Below are 25,314 nucleotides of genomic sequence, written 5' to 3' on the forward strand. Positions count from 1 at the left end.
AAATATTCAATTGAAGTAGTGACTGGTCCTTCCTCTCCAGTCTTCTTGGGTACAAATGCCAAGATGGTTCAGCTGGATTTTAGGGTCTTTTCCCATTTATCTCTGCAGGGCCTCTCACGATCTTCAAGACTGGAATTGGAAGCATCTCTTGTCTCTCCAGGGAGGTTCAATTAGATTCAAGTTGAGGCAGAAAATGGGTCCATTCATCATGAACATTCACAGATTTATACTGATGCCACTCCTGCTGAGTGTTTCAGGTCATTATCATTTTAGAATGGGAATCATCACTCCAATCTGAGGTTCTAAGGGCTCTTGAGCAGGTTTGATCAAGACGTCAAGCTGTACGCTGTTCAACATTCCCTCTATCTTCCTAATTCCAAATTCCTACAGCTGAAAAACCTTCCCACAACATGACGCTGCCACCAGCATGCGTTACCGTGTGGACAGAATTGCTTGGTTTTGTCTGGTATTCTTCAGGCTGAGTTATGTGTAAAGCTTGGCATTTGGGCCAAATAAATCAATCCTGGTTTTATTATATCATGAATCCATTGCTTCCAATATCCTGAAGGTCTTTTTGGTGTATTTTGGCCAACTCCACTAAGGACATTGAGGCTTCCACAGCATGTTTGCACAATAAACCTGATAAAGTGCTGAAGAGATGCGTGTCCTTCTGGGTTTCATTGCCAACTTTAATGTTCTTGTTCACCTTCCTGGCTGAAGCCCTTCTTCTCTGTTTGCTCAGTTTGCTGGGAAGCCAAATATAAACCTTCTACTTAAGAATGACGTTCTGATTGAGTCACTGTGATCCCAATGACAGAAGAACCTTAGGTATGAAAGAAATTTTCAGGCCTGTGCCTCAACTCATGCCTCTCATAGCTTGTTAGACTTCATGGCTTGTTTTTGGGAGTTTTTTGGAGACACGAGTGTGTCTTTCCAAATATCAGATTAATTTACCACAGGTAAACTTTAGTCCATTTGTAGAAAGGTCTCAGGGACATCTCAGTGGACAGGGAGCGTGTGTCTGAGTACAATTTCGAGTATAAACACAAAGCATCTGATCACTTATATAAATAGATATAGATTCATAAGAAAAAAATTAATCAAATTGAGTATAAAGTTGTTTTGCAACAAATTGAGGAAAAGATGAAGAAATCTGGAAAATTAGAAAAGCACTGTATACAATATCCCCTTATTATTAAGGAGAATTACCCAGAAAATTAGTCCAACAGTCCAATCATATTTAAATTAAGCAGCAGCATCAATCAGCTGTCATTAAAAATCAAATGTCTTCAAACCCATTTGATAAGAAAGGTTAAAAAAATCAGCTGCACACAAAACCATTTCTGGAGCCGCTGTATCCCAGCAGGTCATTTCCTTTATGAATGATACAGAGCCACAGCGGCCCAGCCCCATGAATATTCAGTTTCCATCAGCTTTCACCTCACCTCGTAGATGATTTTACAGCTTATTAAAGCTAAAAGAAGCCATTTACAAAAGAAAATAAAATAATAAGTACTAGTGTGTCCGGGTGAAATTCAGAGAAACATTCAGAGAACTGCATGTAAATGTGTGTTTTGAGGCAATCATACATACATATATGTGACACAGGCTTACATGCCTGTCACATTTTCAAAGCAAAAAACACACATCACTTATTCTGGTAACAAATATGTACACACAGGAGAGATAATCAGACAGAGAGAGATAATAATACATTCAGAGACATAATAATTAACATTCAGTTATTATGCGAGAGAATAAGAGCTTGGCCATTTAAAAAAAAATAATTATCCATCCATCCATCCATTGTCTATACCCGCTTTATTCCTAATTAGGGTCACGGGGGTCTGCTGGAGCCTATCCCAGCACACATTGGGTGAAAGGCAGGGGTACACCCTGGACAGGTCGCCAGGCCATCGCAAGGCCACATATAGACAGACAATAATAATTATAAATCTGTCAATCAATTCAAATAGTTACTGATTGAACCAGATTACACAATTTTATATCCAGCATTAAGTATTTTGTCATTTTTCATAAAGATAAACTGGAATAAGTACTGATATTTGAGCTATAAATGATAGACTTCTTATATAAACAAAATCTTTTTTGGTTAGTTTTCCTCTTTCACGAGGTTTTTGACCATCTCTGAAATCACACCCTTTGTTTTGCTAATGCTAGACCAAATCTAATTTTCAGCAGTCGTTCTTGTTAACAGGAATTCTTGTTGTTTAGAGTATGACTAATTTCATTTAGTCCTTCTTTCTCACAAAATAGTCATTTTAATTGTGCAACATATGTGTGAGCCTGGGGTCCATCTGTTGCGTAGATGCTGGGGCTTAGTGCACACTTGGTGTACATAGCTGGTCGAAATAAAATATAACAGATGTCCCAAAAGTCTCCGTACATAGGGGAAATTAACACTTTTTAACAAAATGTCTTGCAAAATCTGTCTTCCAACTATTTTTTCCCAGATAGCCTTTAAAAATGCCTTTGACAAAAGACGAACATATTGAAATCGTTCTCATGGCTGGATCAGGAAGCTGTCACCAGGTTGAACTGGAATTTTACAGCGAATATGGCACGCACATCACACACAACTGCTGCCAGACTGGGTTACCAAACTGTTGCCATAGTTGGAAAAGACAAATCTGTTTGTGCTTTTACAAAAAAAAAGCAATCGAATAAAGGATGCTATGTAAACATTGTGCTTTAAAAAAAGGTCTAAGGAGACTTTTGGGGCACCCTGTACACATGATCCAGTATTGTTTATTCAGAGAAATAAAACAAAAAAAGCATTATTAAATTTTATAAATTACGATTTTATATTTTAGGCACATTTAATAAATTAATTAATAAAAGAACTAATCTAACACTTTCACATTTAGTGACACAAATCAGAGACAAATAGTATCTCAATGACTATAGACAAGACAAAAGAGTTAAATACAATAGAATCACTTTAATGCTCTGTTTCACTTTCGAGACAATGTTTTCAAGAAACTGTGACACTCACCAGCACTTTTGATTTATTGTAAGGCTTATGCAGTGACGTTTCATTTAATTTCTTACTGCTCGATTTCCGCATTGCACGAGGGCAGTATTTGACATGGTGATGAAAATGTGAAAGGAAACTAGATAGATGTCCTGCAAAGCACTGGTGTCCATGTAAACGTACAGTCCTCTTGTTTCTTATCAAACATACATCAACCAGAATGCAATGGCACTAAATCCCACTGAGACTGAATGACAGAAAGGAAATCTGTCTAAAACTGATGGATGGCATCTGTCCAGAAGATGAGGAAACATAAGTCTCCACCAGGCAATGGAAAAAATACATAGATATCTGCCCAGCTTGAGAAATCTGACAGCAGTGTGCAACAACCTGCCATTGGCTAAAAGTGGATACAGTTCCCTTTTAAGGTGTGTGTGTGTGTGTGTGTGTGTGTGTAGACAAACATGGTTTAGAAATCCTACCATGCCCATGAGACATGATGAAATCTTGAACTGTGCTTTGGTAGCACTTTATTAGGAACACCTGTGCACCTACTCATTCATGCAATTATCTGATCAGCCAATTGTGTAGATTCAGTGCAATGTATAATCATGGAGATACAGGCCAGCAGCTTTCGTTACTGTTCACATCAACCATCAAATCAGAATAGCAGAAAACCTGATCTCAGTTATTTTGACCATGTCATGATTGGTGGCACTAAATGGACTGGTTTGAGTGTTTCTATAACTGCTGATCTGGGATTTTCACAAACAACGGTCTCTAGAGTTCAGTCAGAATGGTGCAATACAGAAAAAAAACATCCAGTGAGCAGCAGCTCTGCAGAGAGAAACACCTTGTTGATGAGACAGATCAGTGCAGAAAATCAGGTGCTTGCTTAGTGGTTGAGGCCTTGGACTGATGGTACTGATCAGAAGGTTGAGAGTTCAAATCCCAAAACCACCAAACTGCCACTGCTGGACCCTTGACAGAGACCCTCAACCATCAGTTGCATAAATAAGACAAATGTAACCTGCTCTGTATAATGGCACCTGTAAATGCTTAAAAAAAGAAACCCCGGACTGGTTTGAGTGGACAGAATGGATCCAGTAACTCAGATAACCACTCTGTACAATTGTGATGAGCAGAAAAGCAGAATGCACAACATGTCAAAACCTGAGGACACCAGGTACTACTTCTGAACAGAACAATGGGCCCAGACTGCACAAAACTGGACAGTAGCCTGGACTTATAAATCTCCATTTCTGCTGGGGCACACAGATGGTAGGGTCATCTGTTTGGTGCCAACATCATGAACCCACAGACTCAACCTACCTTGAGGTGGTGGGGCACATTTTGGGCCCATAAATACCAATCAATCATCACTCAAATCCCACAGCTACTGTACCATGAAATATAGTAAATTGGAAGAGAAAACATTTACTTGTCACATATCTGGATAGATAGCACAGTGAATTTTTTTTGCTTCACATAACCAAAGCTTAGGAAGTTAGGAATGATACAGCACCCATGGGGGTAAAAGGCTTTTCTCAAGGGCCCAACAGTGGCAATGTGCCAGTCACAGAATGTGAATCCAGTAGAACACCTTTGGGATGTGATAGAACATGAGATTTACACCTGATAAAATCTACAGGAATTGCACAATGCAGTCGTGTCCACATGGACCAGAATCTCAAAGAAATCTTTCCAACATATCTTGTGAATCCATGCCATTAATATTTGAGGATGATTTGAGAGCAAAGGGAGATCCTACCCAGTATTAGTATAGTGTACTCTGTGAGTGTATGTGTGGATGTAAATGTTAAAAAATAACAAATTCAGTAGGACATTCCTTTCCACTACAGGCAGGCGGCCACACGTGCACGCCCAAACATACAAACACACACCTGATGCCCTGTTGTCAAGCAGCGTTAGCCGAATCGAATCTGTCATGGGAGGAAGTGTGTGTGTGTGTGTGTGTTTGTGTGTGTGTGTGCGTGTGTGTGTGAGTGTGTGTGTGTGTGTGCACATGCTTTATGCAGCCTTCTCCAGCCTTCAGAGACTCTTCAGTCTCATAAAAAAAGGCACAAATCTGGATCACTGGGGTGCATCATTTGTATCTTTAATAGGTCCTTCACCTGATAGCATGGATATACACTGTAGTGTACCATTCAAAATATTTAAGATACAATACTGTAAATGGATCATCATTGCCTTTTTCTTACTTTTCTATTTTAAAGCTGTGTGCTTCAGGGTAACACTCCTGCGTCAAGGGATGGTTGCATTACCCCATTTCTGATAGTGTTTACTTAAAGAACCTTCCAGAGGGCATCAGAAACTCGTAAAAAATAATAAAGTTTTCACATGCGGAATGGACTGTACTTGTAAGTGTTTGTGAGAAATATATTTCATTACTTTTAAGTATAGAATCATCCTCCACTCACTGAGTACAGGCATGTTTGTGTGTGTGTGTGTGTGTGTGTGTGTGTGGAGTAAGCGCGTGGCGAGGAAAGCGGGCGCACCCCCTCAAACACCTACACCAAATGCAAATTTGGCTCGAGGTGGGGAATATCACAGCAAAAATACTTCCAACAAAAACACTCGCTCTCTGAACTAGAAGTAAATATATATATATATATATATATATATATATATATATATATATATATATATATATATATACAGCCCTTAGTCAGAGATTAACACGTTCATATATCTTCGTCTCTCTCTCAGGTGGCATCAAGTTAAGAAATTATGGGTCAAAACATTTAGGTCGAAATCCATGTTGTCTGTATTATAGTGCATTAAAGGATAGACTATTATCCTGTTGATTGTAAGAGAATTACATGCTGAATATTTACTGTGAAGTATGCGTGGACTCACCTGCACGAGACAGTAACTTCAATCTTAGTTGCCGGTACCGTAGAATGGAGCGGGTCGAAGTCCCCAATAGAGGCCATGGTGACGCTCGAGATGTTCAATATTTTCCAAACAAAATCCTAAGTTTTCAGTTTTCCATCCGACACTGTGTTTTTGTCCTAAATGTAACGAGGGGAAACGCGCTACCTGTGTGACGCGCCGCCCCGCACCACAGCGTCCATGTGTCTCCTCTCGCGCGCTGCCTGAGGGAAGGCGCACTCACACCGTCACTCAGACCTGGGCTGCGTCCCGCACCGCACGCTGACCAGTGCACACTCACTCAGGTGAAATGACCAGCGCTTTCACTCAGCGGAAACTCTCAACGACCTGGCCTATGTCCAACACAACACACTTTAGTACTGAGGAGTTATAGTATGCCTCTGATACTACGCCTTTAAAAAAAAAAAATACTGCTGCAGTTCACCTTGTCAGCCAGCAGGTGGAGACAGAACATAAAAAGTTCACTCAAAGATGCATTTGTGAGGTTTGTGTTGTGTGCAGTTTCAGGCCGCAGCTTCTCTCCCCCCAAAAAAACACAAACAGCCCAATGAGGCAGGATACTACTGAGCATCAGTTCAGGGTCCCAGGTGAGGGTCTTGCTGAGGACCCAAACAATATCTCAAATTACACTGATCAGGTATAACATTGTGTTGGTCCCCTTTTTGATGCAAAAAAAGCCATGACCCGTCATGCACTGTGTATTCTGACACCTTTCTATCAGAACCAGCATTTACTTCTTCAACAATTTCAGCAACAGTAGCTCATCTATTGGTTCGGATCACACGGGCCAGCCTTCACTCCCCACGTACATTAATGAGCCTTGGCCGCCCATGACCCTGTCACCGGTTCACCACTGTTCCTTCCTTGGACCACTTTTGATAGATACTGACCACTGCAGACCGGGAACACCCCACAAGAGCTGCAGTTTTGGACATGCTCTGATCCAGTCATCTAGATATCACAATTTGGCCCTTGTCAAAAGTGTATATATTTCTTTCTTTCTTTCTCTATTTTTATTAGAGCAACTGTAACATAGCAAAGAAATTTCCCTTGAAACTCACTCAAATCCTTACTCTTGCCCATTTTTCCTGCTTCTAACACATCAACTTTGAGGACAAAATGTTCACTTGCTGCCTAATATATCCCACCCACTAACAGGTGCCATGATGATGAGATAATCAGAGTTATTCACTTCACCTGTCAGTGCTCATAATGTTATGGCTGATCGGTGTATATACTAATAACTAATTTCTTTTCATAAAATTTCATTCAGAGTTCACAAAGAAAATACACAGAACATGTTTTTTTTTAATTGTTTTTCTTTTATTTTCACTGGAAGAGCATCTGTCCCATATCTCCTCGGCCACTGTAATGAGATATTCAGGAATCAATATAATTAAAACAAACAAAAACACTGTACAAAGACAAAGAATGCACCATTCTCTCTAAATAGGGCAGAATGAGTGCAAATGAAAATTTCATTAAAACGTGGTCAAAGAAAAGACAAAATCATTGAAAGTTAAATTTCCAAATTGAAACATTTAACCCACTGGGATTTTCATGTGAAAAAAAAATCTGAGAATTCTGGATCATGTGGAGGAAAAAATAATCAGTAATAAAAACAAAACAAAACATGCAAGGTGCTTGACTGCTATTGCTATAGTCGTTTCAATGGCAGATGTCTATTTTAGTGATCTTGACAAATGTTTATGTGGAATCTATGAACAACAGTTTCATATGATTTGAATGGACCACTTTGGGCAAACAAAACAAAACAAATCCATATTGATCAGTTACACTAAAGCGCTTACGTTGATAATTCCAAAGGTCTGTGTGATTTAGATAAAGTCTGCCTGAATAACATGGGGTGGGGGGGCGCATATGTCTTAAAAACCAAAAACCATTGCCAGGTTTGCAACATGCCCATCTGGAAATGTATTTAAATATATAGAAGACTGAAGACTCTGAGAAAATAAAAATAATGTTTTAAAATCAAAAAGATCCACACCACAATTTCCAGGTAGAAATAATCTAAAACTGACCCCAATATTAACAGAAAGAAAGGCACAACAACATGGTGGTCCTGAGGTAAAAAGGCCATCAAAACCATTTGGCATTAAGAACATAAATCCCTAGTGTTAGATGCTAATTTTTAAGTGCTGCCTTAATTTCATATTCAGCATGTAACCAGTCACCACCAAGCAACACTTTACATATTCAAAATCTCTTGTTTGAACAGCTTCAGTAGCTGAAACTCAAGACATTGTAGGTAAGGTGTGGTGATTACACTTCACTGCCTGGAACAGCCACAACATAGCCAAGAGGTATAACAGATGGAAATGAAAGCAAACATTCGTTCACTCTAATCATTTCACTGCAAATGGATTTGAAGATTCAATAAATTGTGAATGGTTTGATTATAAGCAGTAGTAGTTCTGAATTCACAAACAATGTTATAAATTATTTTGACAGATGCACCAAAACTTATAAGGCTATACAGTGGGCCTCCGGCTGAAGTGTAACCGAACACACACACACCGTTACAGAGCCAGAAGTAAGGGCATCATTTTACATAAAAAAATGAGACAAACTGTGCTGTTAAAATAGCTTAATGAATAAATCTGGAAACTATACTGCTATATTAATGCCGAAACCTTTATCTCCTGGAAGAAAAACAGCCAACTCTTTCTCCCAGATTCATACATGCTGCAGTTTTTACTTATTACTTACACATCATAATGCTTTATGTATCCAAGTGTTTAAGTAAATCTTAAGACATCATAAATAAGCATTAAACTCAAAGACAATTTACAAAATATGTTCATAGGTTGGATGCCCCAAAAGAAGCACAGCCTTTGAGGTCCATTTAGAAATTATATTTTAAGAATTTTTTCATTACTGCATACCCTTGTAGCAGCAATACAGCTACAGCAATAGCAAGAGTTCAAAGACGCCGTTTCCCTTTGTTGTGTTCAGGCTCTCATTTCATCATGCTATTCACTATAAATGTAATATACATAAAAGTAGAAACTATGAGGGACAAATTAAAAAAAAAGAAAGAAAGAAAGAAAGAAAGAAAGAAACGTGGAAATTCACTAGAGTCGACAGTCAAATTCAGTGTGTAAAAACAATTAAAAACAAACAAAGAAATAAAACGTAGCCCCAAGGTTTAAGTTTGGCACTTGGAATGGTGTGCACAGAGTGTAGGAAAACATGGGGCAATGAAAAATGAACAGGAAGAAAAAAAAAAAAAAAAAAAAAACCAGAGATGGGTTGAATTTTACAGATCTACTTGGAAAACCTAGTGTAATGAGACTCAGGAGCAATATGGTGCTTCTGATTTTAGAGGAACTATTTTAGATATATATATATGGAGTAACTGAAACTTGGATTGCTAGATGATAAGTCACATCAAACGGAGGGCTCAGATATGAAAATGATGTAAATTGTCAGACTAAGGAGACCGGTAAGAATAGGAAACATTCTCTTGGTGATTCATTGCTACTAAGCACAAGATGGAGAGTCGGAAATAACCGAGGGAAAGAGGACAGAACAGAAGGGGAAGTTGAGTTCAAACAATTGTGTTGGTGCCTCGAAGGCCAACACCACGAGCAAACTGCTCCAGTAGACCAGAGATGGCTCCAGATGGACTTGGAAAGGACGATTTCAGTCCCACTGTGGAGCTGTAAGCCGCCAGGAACAACTCCCTTACTGCTTCCAGCCGAGCCTGCCTCTCGGATCCAAACGTACACCTACAGATGAATGGGGAGAGAACCAAAGAGTGAGAGATGCACCATAATTTAAAAGTGAATTAAAGGAAGAGAACAACCGCAGAGTTTGCTTTTCCATTATATACTCATTGCCATCATGAGAGAGTTTTATTACAGAGCTGTTAATGTGGTAACAAAAGTTAAATTGCATTTGGTAATTAACAAATAACAGGAAGCATCTCTTAAACATTCCGGTCCTTACCACAATCTATTGTGTGGAGAGAGGGCTGGATGTTATTTGCACACTCTATATGCCCTGTTGAGGAGATACATTCAATTTGTCTGCCTGATTGAGCAGAAAGTGTAGCAGGAGAAATAAGCGAGAGATGGAGAGAGAAACTGCTTGTTCGGATCTTTCCTCATTACCCCATTCCAAAGGCCAATTATTTTGGATAATGCCTTTCTATCAGGTCTTTGGCATTTTACTTTACACATTAGTTACACAATTGCAATCCCATAAACATGATGAAAACATGAAAAACCTTTTGTACCTAGTGCTGAAGAACTAACAAATCCAACCACCAATAACCACATACACACAAGGTCACGCAATTCAGTTGTTGCAGCAGCCCTCTCACTCGCTCAGCCCTGTGCTGCTAGGCCAATAGAAGAGGGAAAGCAAAAGAATGGGGAGGGAAATAAAAGGAATGGTCAAAAGAAGGAGAGTGGGGTAGGACAGAGGAAGCATGTGAGACTCACATGCGGCCGCTGGGCCCCTCATCTTGGAAGCTGAAGGGAAGGGGTGACTCCAAAGGGAGAGGAGCTGCATCGTGGATGCTTCCACAGCCTGAGACAATCTGCCAGCTACCATACTCTGTAGAGATAGAAGAGCCCGAACGAGCACACTCCACCATGGACCTTAGAGAGAGAAAGAAAGGCACAGAAACACACAAAAAGCCTCACTCGCAGTTACATGATTGCTAAGGAACATCAAAACAAGAAAGAGAGTAAGATAAGGGCTAAATTGCAGCAGATGGATCAAAGATGGAGTAGAGAGACATAATTAGAGAGATAAGGGGAAGTAAAAAAACAGGGTGAATGGATGCAAGGGAAGGAAATGAGGGCTGTAGCACTAGCAGGGCAATGAGAAGAGTGAAAGGGCTCCAAATTCTAGCCAGCAGAAGTCAGAAGTCTGTCATACAGAGACATCCATATGTACATTGTTATTTGAGTAATTATTGTTTAAGACACAAAAAACTCAATGTACGAGCAAACTATTCAGTCATACACTCTGTTCTTTTTTTAGTGTTTTTATCAAACAATTAACACCATTTTTTCATTCCACAGTAAATGATTTATCCATGTTAAAGCAAATACACCTGGACGCAACAACAGTCCACCACAAGGCATCTCATGCACACACACACTCACACATGTAAGGCTTATTTACCCCTAATAGCATGTTTTGGGATGTGGAAGGAAACCAGAGAAAACCCACATGGACATGGGGATAACATGCAAAACTCCACACAGGACAGTAAGCCAAACTCAGGACTGAAACCAGGACCCAGAAGTTCTGAGGCAGCAAAGCTGTGCCACTATGCCACTCTAATTACCATGTGTGGCAATAAAGCATTGCTGCTTTAAATGTGTCTAGTTCTTGGTCAGTTTTTTAATAAAAAAAGTAGCCTGAACAAATTAACTATCCAACTAGCCTCTTTCCCCACTCACTATGTCAACCAGTCCACTGACCAGTTTATTTGTCTGAGCAGATCACAAAAAGGTTTTTTTTTTTTTGTTTTAAAAATGACGATCAAACCCACATGTCAATTTTAGTTTCATTTTACAACACAACCATGTATCTGCACAAACCCCTGAGGTTGTGGAGGCCTCTGCTGGTTACGAGCAGCCCTTACAGTGATAGTTGTTTAAATCTGCCAAGCCAGATCACATTAGAATCTGAACGTTTAGTAGCACTGGTAAAGCATGGGTAGAGGAAGAAAACTGTTAAAACATTAATAAACTGCGGAAACTGTATTTCATTCGAGGCAGCTGTTGCACAGAATAAAAACAACTCTGTCCTAAAAGTCTCTATACATAGGGGAAATGAACACTTTAGCAAAATGTCTTCCAAAAATACTAGCTTTATATCTTTTTTTCCCCCTTCGGACAGCCTTTAAGCATTCCTTTGACAAAAGAAGAACATACTGAAATCATTCTCATGGCCTCAGGAAGCGGTCACAAAGTTGCAATGGACTTAGGAAACATAGCAAGCACATCACACACAACACTGCAGCTGTTAAATTGGGGAGAAACGGCTAACTGTGTTTTTACAAAGAAATGCTGCATTCTGCTAAAAAGGTGTTAATTTCTCTATTGTACAGAGACTTTTGGGACACCCTGTATTATATTATTGCATATGTCTGTCAATTGGCATCACGAAAACAAGCAGGTAATAATTTAAAAAATGAGAAGTGTTTATACAGTTAACACTTCTTCATATTGAGACACACTCACCTTCTCCCCGGCACAGCCAACGGGCTGCTCCCTGTACGGATATAGCCCTGCTCTGATTGGTTGGAGGATGAGGAGCTTGAGGATCTGCCCTCTGTAAGTGGATGAGGTAGTCGCTCCTCAATTGGGACCGAGCGGTTCCAAAGCACGGTCTGAGGAGACGAGGTCATAGCTTTTCTTCTGAGAAAGGCAAATGCAAATAAGTATCATTCAAAGCTTAAAAACAGGCAGAACAACACCTGATGGTCCTTCAAAGCATATAAACTAGAAGTTTTAACTTAAAGTGCTATTGAAAAATAAAAAAGTAAATCATTTGTTTGTTCATTTATACCCGCTAGAGATCAGGTCCACAGGCTCAGCAGACAGACTGGAGGGAGCAGCTGTATCCTCAGTGATTAAAGAGAAATCACTACTCAAACTGGTCATACTACCCCTGTCTCTGGACTCTGAGAGAAAGCGAACGAGGGGAATTTTTTTAAAGAAAGGCTTGTTATACCATTTAATAACGATTTATTCAACAGCTCACTCAGCAATTTCTACAGTTTTCCTCAGTGTACGTTCCTGCCAAGGTTTTTATGCAAGCGGATATTCTCAATTGAAATGACAGAGCATCTTATCAATTAAAAAAAGTAGAAGAAATCTCTGCTAGAATAAGTGGTTGAAAGGAAGGAATTAGACGTACGTAACTGGCAGAGGTCATCCACTGTGAAATCAGTGTCTTTGAAGTGAGAGTTTTTCCTCCTGTAAGATTACGAGAGAGAGAGAGAGAGAGAGAGAGAGAGAGAGAAAGATGTGATAAAGTGATAAATGAATAAAACTCATAGGGCTTACAGCAAAGCAGTGACTAACACAAAGCAGACTCAGCCTTATTCATCTAAGTTGTATAGTTGTATGTAAAAAAAACACATACTTGAGTGTGCAGAATGATGTACAAACAGATCTGTGTCTAATTCACAAAGCTATCATCAGAACCATTTGGAAATCAAAACGAGCGTGATCTGAGCTCATATGATGAATTGGCTTCAGCTGCATGGGCACAAGATCCATCCCAGTAATGTCATACACACACAACACACCCCGAGTTTTCCTTACCCATATCCCTCAGTTACATACAGTAAAGCAAGCTGTAATTTATGCAGCTATTGCATTACTGATGACTCAGAAAAAAGACAAACAATAAGCACTATATCCCAAAGTCTGAGGAAGAACTGACGAAAGTAGTAAATGGACAGGGGAAAATGGATTCTGGTAAAGCAGAGGGTTTTTCTTGCTGAAAATAAAGAAGCGGTTTGCTCCAATTTGTTTCAAAAAGGCAGTTTCTTTCTCCATTTGTTTTAAGCTGTTTAAAGAAATAATCAAGTAGGAAATTGAACCAGAAGAAATTCAATTTACTGCTTTTATTTATAAACACAAAACGGTCAGATTGAATCTGATTTATAAATATAGGTGAGCCAGATTTCCACTGGTGTTAGAATGACATGTAGGTTCATTTTACGATCAGATTTGAAAACAAGCAGCTTTAATGAACAATCTGCTACGCTATTAACATATTGCCCTAACTTGATTTTTTTTTTTTAATGGGAACGTCACAAGATCACGAATCATTGCTTATTAGATGCTAAAATTTAGAGACGGTGATTAACATTGCATCAACAACAACAACAAAACACAGTAGTGTTAAAAACTCACCTCGGCTTCCTAATGACTGAGAAATTCTCAGACACAATGTGCTTCAAAAAATTGAAGCAAAAAAAGAAAATCTGCCAGAAAAACAAACAATGAGTCAAATCTATCAGAATGCCTCGTAATGAATGAGACTACAGAGAAGTATAATGAACAGGTATAACGATGTTATCATATGTTCAGACTTACTTCCTCTCCTTTAGAGAGACGATCAGGCAGCATGTGACTGCAGAGAAATTAAAAACAGCAGTAATATTGACTCAATTAATATAAAGTTGATTTTTTTCAGAAACACATTAGTATTAACAGCATGGGATGACATCTTATATTTGTCTTGCAGCAATATGTCAGGCATTATCAGTTCACAAGGAAGCACAGGAAGAATATAACTGGAGGTTATTAAAAAAAACCTCAAGAGACTCATGATTTCTCTCTAACACTAGTTTTAAATTTATTTACAAAGATGGTTTGGACATGTTCAGAGGAGGGAGAGTGAGTATATTGGTAGGAGAATGTTGGACATGGAGCTGCCAGGCAGAAGGCAAAGAAGAAGGCCAAAGAGGAGGTATATGGATGTAATAAATGAGGATATGAAGCTAGTGGGTGCAAGTGTTGAGGATGCAGAAGATAGGGATAGGTGGAGAGAGATGATTCGCTGTGGTGACCCCGAAGGGAAAAGCCGAAAGAAGAAGAAAACAGAATTTGTTCTTTAGCCTGTCCTATCCTTTTTCCTTTTTCCCTTTAATTGCTAAATCTGTCAAGAGTCCTGGAGGGTTGGCTGAGATCAGTGTAGTGCAGTTACTGTGTTGTGGTCAGACGAGCGGCCCCCGATTACTGGTTAAGATTAAATTAGTTCAAATGGCATCCTATCTCCAATTATGAAGATTTTTGAGATTTTTCTTGCTTGAAGCTGAACATAAGTGACCTGAAGCTGAACACAAAACTCTCTAAGTAAGGTTTTACACAAAACAAACAAAATATAGCAATGAAAATGATGCCATATGTCAGGCTAGTTTACGAGGCTTGCACCATTTTCATACTGATATCAAGGACTAAGCCTCAGCTAATGTTTACATGTGTCTATTATCATCACCACATTTTGAAAAAAAAAGAAGCATGGATAGAAGTCTCACCCAAAGAGAAACCAGTCATAAGCGATGGTCAGATACAGTATCTCAGCTGGCTCCAGGCTTGCATGAACAGCACCATCCTGTGTATGGTACAAAAGATTAATCTATCTGTTCATCACATTTCCTTGAGACTGACAAATAATAATAAAATGTCTATACACAACAACAAAAGAACAGGATGGTGAAAAAGTGGATACGAGTTAAATACCCACTATCCACACAAAGAGAGACAGTAGCGTGACAAACAAAAGGAGAGAGAGAGAGAGAGCGGGAGAGAGGAAGAAGAAGAAGAAGAAGAAGAACAGGATAGAGAAGTTGAGAAATAAATACTCACAGCCCACAGTGAGAGTCTGAGGAGTGACACAAAGAGTGGAGTTCTGTCCCACCCTGATATACAATGCACCAACAAACCACTTTCATCTGCAAAACACACACACATGCACACGTACACTCATAAACATGACACGCGCATATCTAGTGAACTTAGTATTTGTTTAAGACATGTACTTTTGAATTCTGCTCAGACAGCATGTACACAGTAACACAGATAAGATAAGGATCCTGTAAAATAGTTGCAGATATAGCAGATGTTTAGATACCATCACTGTTGATGATGTGCAGAAGCAGCTTCAGATAATTCTGTGTCTGTTGTACCAGATCCCATGACTGAAAACAGAAGAGAAACCTTAACACTATGCAAAAAAAAAACAAACATAAGGTACACAAAAACTCAAACGCACTCTATCTGCCAGCTAGCTAAACAGCTTAACAACTGGCTAACAAAACAAATGTCCCAACATGAACAAACTGTCTCACCATGATTTACTATTTTATCACCGTATTATAGAACTAATAAATCTTTTATATGTCCGTGAAGAAAAAAGCGAAAACCCATAGTCCTGAATTGCTTTTAATCTTAACAATATTGTATGCTTATTTCCATTTGGATTGTTTACAATTCACATTTACCTTTCTGGCATTTGGCAGGCACCCTATCCAGAGCGGCTTACAATTTATCTCATTTTATACACAACCTTCTGTTCAGTAGTCACAACACCTTAACCACTGTGCTACCACTTTCCATACTGACAAGGCCAAATACATAGACTAAACCATTTCATGATTATTTTAAACAAAAAATAAACAATAAACACTTAAAAAACACGAGTTTTCAACATGAATTAAATTCCAAATATAGCTCTACCCCATTTAATTTCTTCTTCATATACTTTTTCTGTCTCCTACATTTCTGGCATCTGGCAGACACCCTTATCCAGAGCAACATATATTTTTATCTCATTTTATTCAACTGAGCAATTGAGGGTTAAGGGCCTTAATCAGGGGCCCAGCAGTGGCAGTTTGGTGGACATGAGGTTTGAACTCACAACCTTATGATCATTAGTCCAATCCTTTAACCACTAAGCAACCAAACCTACATGATGTGTGTTTGAGTACTGAATAAATTAACAGATAAAACCAACATAATTGCTTCTCACTGCTAGTAATCTTATCCATCTTACAACACGGTGATATCAAAGCACAGGTTAACTCTGACTACAGGCACAACCTATGGAGAGATCTATGCCAAGTGAAATAAGTCTGGCAGCCATTTTGCAATATCCGTGTCTCATTTGCATAAAGCTGAGAGGTTTTTAGCATTTCTCTATTTTTTCCCCCACATTGCTTCTACTTCTGCATTTGATCTACTTCTGTATATCTATTCACCGGTTTAGAAAGGCAGTGGTGGCTCATAGCTTAAAGCTTTAGTCACTTCACAAAGCCTCAGCACCAAATAGCTGTCATGGCTGGATCCTTTAGCAAGTTCCACAATACTCCAGTACTCATGTGTGTGTGTCAATACTGGTTATCTTTGCTTAAACATAAAAGAAGATTTGCAGATCATTAATATTACAGTAATTTTAAGTCAATTTGCTAAACAGACTTCATTACGTGATGTTGGATGCATTTCTTGTGCTTGTGTCTTGAAATTTGCATGCCATAATTTAAAACTCAAAGGCTCTCTGCAAACACATGAAGTACGTGGAAATATCTCAGATAGCAATTAGTGCTAGCACATTCATAATCTTCCAGCAGATGGCAGTACGTTTAAATAAATAAATAAAAGCTGTGTGTGCTGATGCTGCAGAGAAACCAGTCATGAATGCATTATGATTGTGGCACTTAATAAATTGTGCAGACGAATTTTGATATTACTTCCTTCTTTTCAGCTGTAGTTTAATTACACTAAGTGTGTGCTTACCTGATATTCACTCCAGTCAATGTTCAGGTTCTTCGTAAAGCATGCAGGGATTGTCAAGGGAGCATCCACAAAGTCCTGGTGACCAAAAAAAAAATATATATATATATACTGCACATGAACACAGTACTGCTAATAGAAAATACAAAACTATAAATCATCCTCAGCAGGAGGAACTTAACTTTTCCATCTGCTGTTCGGTAATTATGTAAAACTGCAACTCGGCTTACTCGTTACTATACGAGTTTATTGCCTGAAGTGCATATACATATTTCATATAAATGAAATTCCTAGAGGACATACTCTACCTGATTCCAGTTAAAGACAAGCCCCTCTGCTGTATAGTCTCTTTCTTTGTAGTCCTTAAAGAACTCACACCCTGAAATCAATTCAGAATACAGAAAAGCACTCTTTACTGAGAACTCAAAACATTCCTATAAAACTTAACTATCACAGCTATACACAAAGTATAATATGGTTTCTATTTGATTTCTAAACACTGTGTTTCAGAACTTCATGTGGAGACAGAGACAGCATGTACCTGGGTAAGGCACAGAGAGCAAGGTGAAGTCTGCATAACGCTGGGCCTTGTCCACCTTCTCAGAGGAGGTGACACTGTACACAGAAAACAAAAAGGGGTGGGGGGTTGTACCAAAATAAACCAGGTCAATTTACTACATTTGTATGTTCCCGTTAAAAGATAAACATCGGTCATTGTGCTCGTGAATGAAACTGCCACTCAGTCATAGCCAACTTCCACCTTTTTTTTTATAGGTCTATTCAAAGAGCAGAAGTGACAGTGAGTCATCAGGTTTCTGTGTGTGTCTGTGAGTGTGTGTGTGTGTGTGTGTGTGTGTGTGTGTGTGTGTGTGTGTGTGTTTGATAATGTGGGGTCATGAGAAGCCACTTAGACCTGTACTTACTTGAGGCCAAACTTGACCTTCTTATTCTCCACCATGAGGTCACAGATGTAGCGTACAGACAGGTACTTCAGGAGCTTAATGTCTGAACCCCTCACTTTATCAAACAGCTGTGAGTCTCCATTCCTGCATGTAGACACAATTCATTAATTAAGGCATTAATCAAGAGTGAAACCAGATGTATAGAGGACAAAGAGTTAAAACTAATCAAATATTTGGTGAACTGAAATCCAAAAAAAGTCACAGCAGATAACAAGAAGTCCAAAGGGGAAATGTTGTGTCATGGCAGTGCATGCATCTCACAATATCAAAAGATAGATACACTTATTCACTTATTCTTTTTATGCTTACAGTAGCATCCATGATATATTTAGTAGCTTTGACCTTTTTCCAATAAATGAGAAATGCACACTACACTACAACACCAAATCCAATCAGAATTTATGACTAAGACTTCTTAGTAAAAATGTAAACACTGTATTAACATTTGTGTATCTTTAGTGTAGTTATATTTACATGCATCTTTTAGAAAAATCTAAACCAATAAGTTTTTTCTTGAAAAAAAAAAATATTTTGATTAGCGGTTTTGTTAATGCAATGAATCTGGCCTGGTCAATCACTTCTATGAACTGATATGTGGACAGTTTAGTCTGAGTGTGACACTGCTCTGTGATGCAGAATGTAGGTGGGAAAAGGGAGAAGACCTAATTAAATGAAGAAAAATGATAAAATATAAATAAATAAACAAACAAGTCATTCACAATGCATATGTCATTTCAGTAGAGGGGAGGGGGTCAGCTAGTGGGAAAAGGATGCCAGTGTTTTCAGTGCAAGGTTCAAGTCAACATGCAACTCAGATACAGCTATAAGAAAAATGACTCACTTCTCCTTTCACTTATTATGTTATTGAAAATGTGAATTCAGAAAAAGCTCAAGTACACCAGCAATACGTCCTTTTACATGAAACAGGTGTGAATAAATAGGGGAAATGAATCTTGCCTCTTTTCATCCATTTTCTAACTGCTAAATAAAAATATCCTCAGCATAACGAACAAATACATGGTTTGTGCTCCTACCGGACAGCAGAATCATCCTCTGGGACTTCTTCGGATTCTGCCCATGTGTCATCAGAGCCCCCTGTGGAAAAAAGCATGGAACATATGCATAGTCATCTTGTGACTTTGTAAATTGCCCACAATTTTCAGTTCCCCAACACAGTGCTGTTCAGAGACCAGGGCATCATGTGATGTCCAAGCAACATGAAGATAATGGAAACATTAACACAGAAAATTTATAACCGCAATTCTCTCAATGACTGATTCATTTCTATACTGCTTTCAACTGCCACCTACACATTACCCACTAAAACCAGACCAAGAATAATTATTTCATTTTTTGATTATACTCCAATTATTTTAAGTTAAGTAAAGAAGTGTCAGCGCCTAGGCAGGTTTCTTGTACTAAATGAAATGCAAAGAGTAGGCAGCTGGAAGATGAAAATGAAAAGTGAGAAATGAAGAGGATCATACTCCACAGGAGTCACAGAGAAGACTGGTGTAGTGATACTGTACCTGAGAAGATGTAGTTGTAGCCAGTGCGTCCATATAATTCGCCCCAGCCTGCCAGCGTGGATGACCGGCACACATGCTATAACAGAGCCCAAATATACATTTCTACTCAACAGCTAAATTAAGTACGAAAGACTACATCCACCTTAGTTTGTGTGCTCAGCCAACACCATTTAAGCATATCTATGCTAGATAGGCTTTTCCTTTTTAGGAGAATTGCCTTTTAGGAACAGGAAGCTGTACCTTGCCATTGTAGAGGATGACTGGACAGACAAATCTCCCCCTACAGCGGGCCATCTTACTGCGGTTGACCAGATCCTGCAACTTGTTGATCTGCACTGTACTTTCAAAACTAGAAATAAAAGAAGTGAGATTAGAGGGAGGTTTAATTTGTGATATTAAAAGCATGCGTTATAAAGAGAAGGAAACCTGTCAAGTACATATTTGTACTTAGACTGACCTCACTGACCATGTGCACAAGCAACACCTAGCCAGCAGCCAAGCCAAGCACACAACAAAGCAGTCAACAGCCGGCAACCTTTGTAAGTAGGTTCTCAAAGATTTCTAGGAAAATAAACTGTAAGCAAAACACAGCAATTTCACTACCTTTGGTCCTCAGTCTATGTATAATAAAAGTTTCCCCATGTTTCAACTAAGATAAAAGTAGTTTATAAAATAATATCCAAGCAACAATACTTGAAACTTGATTTGTACTTTAACATATAATACTTTTCCAACAAAACCAATCTGAAACTTAACTGTGTGATTTCTTTATTTCTGACTAATGTTAGATAGCCAACTTTCTAATTTCTTACACATCCAGGTCTTAAAAGGTACTGACTTGACATATTTTTGGCTAGTTTACTTCATGTCATCTAATGAAAATGTCCAATCAATTAGTTACATTAGGATAGCTCTGACCTTTACAAAATATAGCTGTAGGTTCCATTGTATTTAACTGGGCTAAATAATGTTAAAACATAAGGGGGAAACATAAGAGACATCACAGCATTCATTAGTTATGGATATGGGATTTTCCATTCCCTAAAGTCGTGCTGATACAAAACTAATTTTGAGAGCATTTTAATTGATCTAACTGAACAGTTAAATGTGTTAAAATACATGTGCACATAAACTGTTACTGAATAGAAACTTTAATTGTAGAAGAAATGCCTAAGGGAAAGACATATGAATCTGTTATTTTATTTCAAATAGATGTTCAGCTCAGAAAAAGTCATAGAATCAGTTAAAAGTAACAAGTAAAGGGTTTCATTACATGTATTTGTTTAGCGATACTGTATACTACTGTTGTGAAATAAGAGAGTCCAATGACCAACAGCCAGTCCTGGGTGACATCTAAAACCAGATGTTACTGAAGCTGTACTGTGGCTCCCACCTAGAATTATGAAAATGCAACTTGTTCAGAGCCACAAGCCCTGGCAATACACATCAGTCCCTTTAACACTGCACTAATAGCGATATAGATTTTCCAAGCCGCAGTGTCTATTAAGTTTAACAGAACAGCAATATTATGCTGCAACAATATATTAAAAAGTTAGAAAGCCCTGGTCGCTCTGAAGCAGTGTTTCCTTATCATAGGTGATACTTTGGCTGTGTGCTTGTGCATACTGACAAGCACATTTCATTCCATTTCAAAAGCGATGGATATATAATAATCCATGTTGAGAAAGCAAGATGTTTTGTCAGAAATACAGCTCTTGGGATCAGAAGAGAGAGACTGCCAAATCCACCCAGAAAAGCTTTCTATTATTATTAACAATTCATATAATATATAACTATTAGCATTATTTGGGGCTGATATTATTTACTTTTATATTATTGCTTCTGTTAATATTAATAGCAGCAGTACTGATATTTCTATTGTTATTTTGTCATTATTACTTATTTATTACTATTGCAATAATATTGGTGTTATTAACATTTTCTGTCCTTTTTGTTCATTCTTACAATTCTTATTGTCTTACCAAAGCTATGTCAAAAAAGCTACTTGAATTGAATGGAAGTTAACTGAACAGTGGCAACATACAGTACTGGGCATAGGGGATGGAGTGAGAGCGAGAGTGAGATCGAGAGAAAGGAACCAGACAGAACTTGTAAAACATTATTCTTTCCCATAAAGTTTGGATGTTAATTAACCTATGAGTTTGGTTGCCAGCTGTTAACGTTCTACGTATTTGTCAAGAAGCCAACAAACTCCAGCCAACAAGTCAGTTCATGCAAATTTATGGTACAGCTCCAGTCAGATAAGCTCCTAATGTTTGCACTCACTTCAACTTCCACACACACACACACATCCAAGCATACAACCATCGCCAACAAAATCAACAGTACTCCTAAACACAGTAACAGTGTTTATAAAAACGTAACATGGACTTGTGCTAAATAAAACAGTTACTACATATAACAGTCTATCATTTTTACTATCATACGTTGTCATATCCATCATATCCTAAAAATATCTGCAAAACATAAATAAAACAAACTAGGATTAAGTAACTGACAGTCATCATTGTATAATGGTTACTCGTTAAATAGGAGAGTCTGAGGCTTTGTTACCTTTCTTTATTGGCCTCAGTGCATTCATACTCCAAGTAAACAATTTGGCGAGGGTAGTGGCCGCACACCTCGCCATTGCTGTTCTGGATCACACAGTACTTGTAGTCACGGCCGAACAGTTCCAGACATCGCGTCTCTATTCTCTCCACCTGTGGACAGCACTAGGATTAGACACAGTACACGCTCTGGGAATAGCAAAGGAGTGCCATGTCATACGTTTATTGTACAGCATTTACAATGCAACTTCTACTTAACATTTCTAAATCATATTCTTTCATCAAAAAGCAAAGAGGACAGATTTGGCACAATTAATTGGAGAATTTCAGGCAAGTGCATTTAATCTACAATAATTCTGTAATGTCATGAAACACAGACAACATGATTTTGTAACCTATATAAAACAGTATATTATTTATATTATTTATTTAGGTAGTTGCTATGGTCTGTTATTTACTGTCCAGTTACCTGGAATTACATTTATTATTTGTGTTTTATTTGTCTTAATGTCAAACAGAACACAGCTCAATTTTATGTTATATTTTATGTAGTTTATTTATTTATTTATTTATTACAGTTATGATTAAAAATAGGGAATGAAATAAACAGAAAATACATTCATCTTAATTAAATGAACAACTGCCAGCTCATGAGAGGCCTAGGGTGCTAGTCGGTTAATAAAACAGTGCAAACAAAACCTTCATCTGTATGAGGCTGGTAAAAGCTTAATGTCCCTGCCAAAGATGGAAAGTGACCACATGATTACCATGCCTTATTCTTCACTAAGAAAATGTTTACTTGTTGCTAACCATGTGTCATGTGATTCTGAACACTCGTGGGAAAACACATGGGATGGTATCAAGTGTGTATCGGGTGATCTTTAGACTTGGCATTAAGTGTGCCATTTACAGACTGTAGATATCTTTGTGCCTGGTATTAAGTGTCATCAACAAGCTGTATATATCTTTAGGATTTGTATTAAATGTGTGTGTGTGTTCTACAGACTGTATATATATCTTTAGGATTTGTATTTTGTGTGTGTGCGTGTTCTACAGATTGTATATATATATATATATATTTAGGATTTGTATACTGTCTGTCTGTGTGTGTGTGTTCTACAGACTGTATATATCTTTAGACTCGGTACTGAGTGTGTAAATGTTATATAATAATAATAATAATAATAATAATAATAATAATAATAAAAACTCCACAAAACATTATGCATCTTGGTCTATATCTTACCCGTGGAGTAACCTCCTTCGCTCTGTACTGAGTCTTGGAAAACAGGTCAATCAGATCTGCTATGTCCTCGCTTTTCCGCGACGTTGACCCAGAAGCACTCAGGCTGCCGGTGGCCATCATCGCCCCGCGGCCCGTCGACTCGTGCTCGATGCGAACTCGACCTCCGTCAAACAGCGCCGCTCCGTGAGGCCGGGAGCCGCCTCCAGGCCATCCCTTCCCGGCCAGCTTCTTCCTCACCGCCCGCTTCAGGGGGCCGGGGAGACGTCGAGAGTTCAGGGTACCGGCGAGCTGAACCCTCCTCTACGCTACTGGTCTGTTAACTAGCCGAGCGAGCTAGTTAACTCCTCACTCTCGGTGACAGGGAGCAATCGCAAAAACACCAGACAACACAATCTAGCTAACGAGCTAAAGTCTTACATAGGCTCTCTTTACAACAACAGTCCGGCAAAAGCAAAGCTAGCAGGCGGTCAGATCTGTCCCTTCACAGCAGAAGACAGCGGCTTTCCTGCAGCACGACGCTTCTCCTCGTCCACAGATCAGTTTCATAGTCTCTTAGGAAATACAGTGGACTCCCGGCCTAGTCACGTTCTTTAATGTCACGTCTTCATTTTTCAATGAAAAACTAAATGACGTAGGCTATTCAAGACTCTTAACCATGGCAAAGTTGTCACTCGTGCGAAAAACACAGCAGCAGAGTAATTTGGGACTCCTGTAGTTAAATCCGAGGTGTTGCAATCCGAGTAGCAGACATGGAACAGCAGCGAGTAGTAAACAGGAAACCGACACGGTCACGTGATCGGCACTTCCTCATATTGGCGTCATACTGTCAATCACACGCGCTTGTTTAAATTTCAGATTCATGGCCTAGCAAAGGTAATATTCATTTAAAGGTATGGATGAGATGTAGGTAAAAATTAAATGTCGGACAATCGTACCAAGGGACAAACACAGACAATGGCACAGTGACAAAGTAGCACCTTCATTAGGAAGTATAAAATAAATAATCCTGCACTGATGTGGATATGTAGACAGTCAGGTTGAATTTATTATGAACTGTGTGATATATACACAAAAGCATTTAGTTACATTGCAGAGCATGTTTTCGTTGCTTACACTTCATTTAGTTTTACTCAAATATATAATCTACTGTCTTAAATTATGTAGACCAAGTGGTATCCTTTGGTCTAGTATTGATGTGTTCCAATAATGATAATGGAGGCTTAAATCAAACTGTGAAAAAAGACTAGGATGTTTGCGCTGGCAGGTCAGCTCTGAGAAATAACAAGAAAGGCCAGATGAGGAGGGTTGATGACATTCGTTGATGTCACTCCGAAATTCTTATTAGCAGGATATCTCAAGAAGAAGTGGTTGGATGTTTGTATGATATATATATATATATATATATATATATATATATATATATATATATATATATATATATATATATATATATATATATATGGAATTGTCAATGTGTCCAGTAGATAAGCTGGATCCAAATTACATTACATTGATCCAAATGATCAATGAACTGATCCAAACAGGATCATGGTCAAAAGTCTGAAATAGTCATTATTAGTCTTCAATATAATATCCTTTTTCTTGTTGCTTTGATTTGTTAAAGCGTTTTCTAGTTACAGATCACTGTATGTTGGACATCATATGCACATTGGAGCTATCTGCATAAAAACTGGAGCTAAGGTAACCTGCCCTTAAAAGCTGACAGGAGACTCATACTGTCTTCCCTCATTATCTCCTTTTATTGATTCAAGGCTGCTAAAGAGTGTATTTCTTACTGCCTG

General features: G+C 38.5%; 2 protein-coding genes across 3 annotated transcripts in view; both read right to left on the bottom strand.

Moving 5' to 3' along the window:
• Window positions 1–5,973, bottom strand: part of LOC131361129 (copine-9-like) — a 79,768-nt gene extending 73,795 nt beyond the window's left edge. The window contains exon 1 of the mRNA XM_058402052.1: window positions 5,876–5,973. Within this exon, the coding sequence (XP_058258035.1) occupies window positions 5,876–5,952 (77 nt within the window). The 5' untranslated portion in view covers window positions 5,953–5,973. The remainder of the gene's footprint in view (window positions 1–5,875) is intronic.
• Window positions 5,974–7,212: 1,239 nt separating this feature from the next.
• mtmr14 (myotubularin related protein 14) lies at window positions 7,213–24,310 on the bottom strand. Of its 2 annotated transcripts, XM_058402509.1 has the most exons (19): window positions 23,513–24,307; window positions 22,271–22,419; window positions 19,937–20,045; window positions 19,697–19,772; window positions 19,202–19,262; window positions 18,129–18,251; window positions 17,747–17,820; window positions 17,514–17,584; window positions 17,209–17,283; window positions 15,548–15,614; window positions 15,283–15,368; window positions 14,952–15,028; window positions 14,008–14,044; window positions 13,825–13,895; window positions 12,818–12,876; window positions 12,467–12,581; window positions 12,139–12,315; window positions 10,381–10,539; window positions 7,213–9,663 (listed from the first exon to the last, which is right to left on the bottom strand). In XM_058402509.1, the coding sequence occupies exons 1-19, from the start codon at window positions 23,630–23,632 to the stop codon at window positions 9,483–9,485; spliced, it is 1,887 nt and encodes a 628-aa protein (XP_058258492.1). In that variant the 5' UTR covers window positions 23,633–24,307; the 3' UTR covers window positions 7,213–9,482. The 2 variants fall into 2 exon arrangements, with proteins under 2 accessions (XP_058258492.1, XP_058258493.1); XM_058402510.1 differs by lacking the exon at window positions 10,381–10,539 and having other exon boundaries at window positions 23,513–24,310.
• Window positions 24,311–25,314: the final 1,004 nt, after the last annotated feature.

The sequence above is a fragment of the Hemibagrus wyckioides genome, linkage group LG11 (genome assembly GCF_019097595.1).
Source record: "Hemibagrus wyckioides isolate EC202008001 linkage group LG11, SWU_Hwy_1.0, whole genome shotgun sequence".
Lineage (NCBI taxonomy): Eukaryota > Metazoa > Chordata > Actinopteri > Siluriformes > Bagridae > Hemibagrus > Hemibagrus wyckioides.

Excerpts from the sequence above, each read along its gene's own strand:
- mtmr14 (XM_058402509.1), bottom strand. The coding sequence starts at position 23,632 with ATGATGGCCACCGGCAGCCTGAGTGCTTCTGGGTCAACGTCGCGGAAA. Across the intron at positions 15,369-15,547 it reads GCACATCATCAACAGTGATG|ATGAAAGTGGTTTGTTGGTG; the intron begins GTATCTAAACAT and ends TGTGTTTTGCAG. Across the intron at positions 9,664-10,380 it reads GAGGGGCCCAGCGGCCGCAT|GTGTACGTTTGGATCCGAGA; the intron begins GTGAGTCTCACA and ends ATTCATCTGTAG.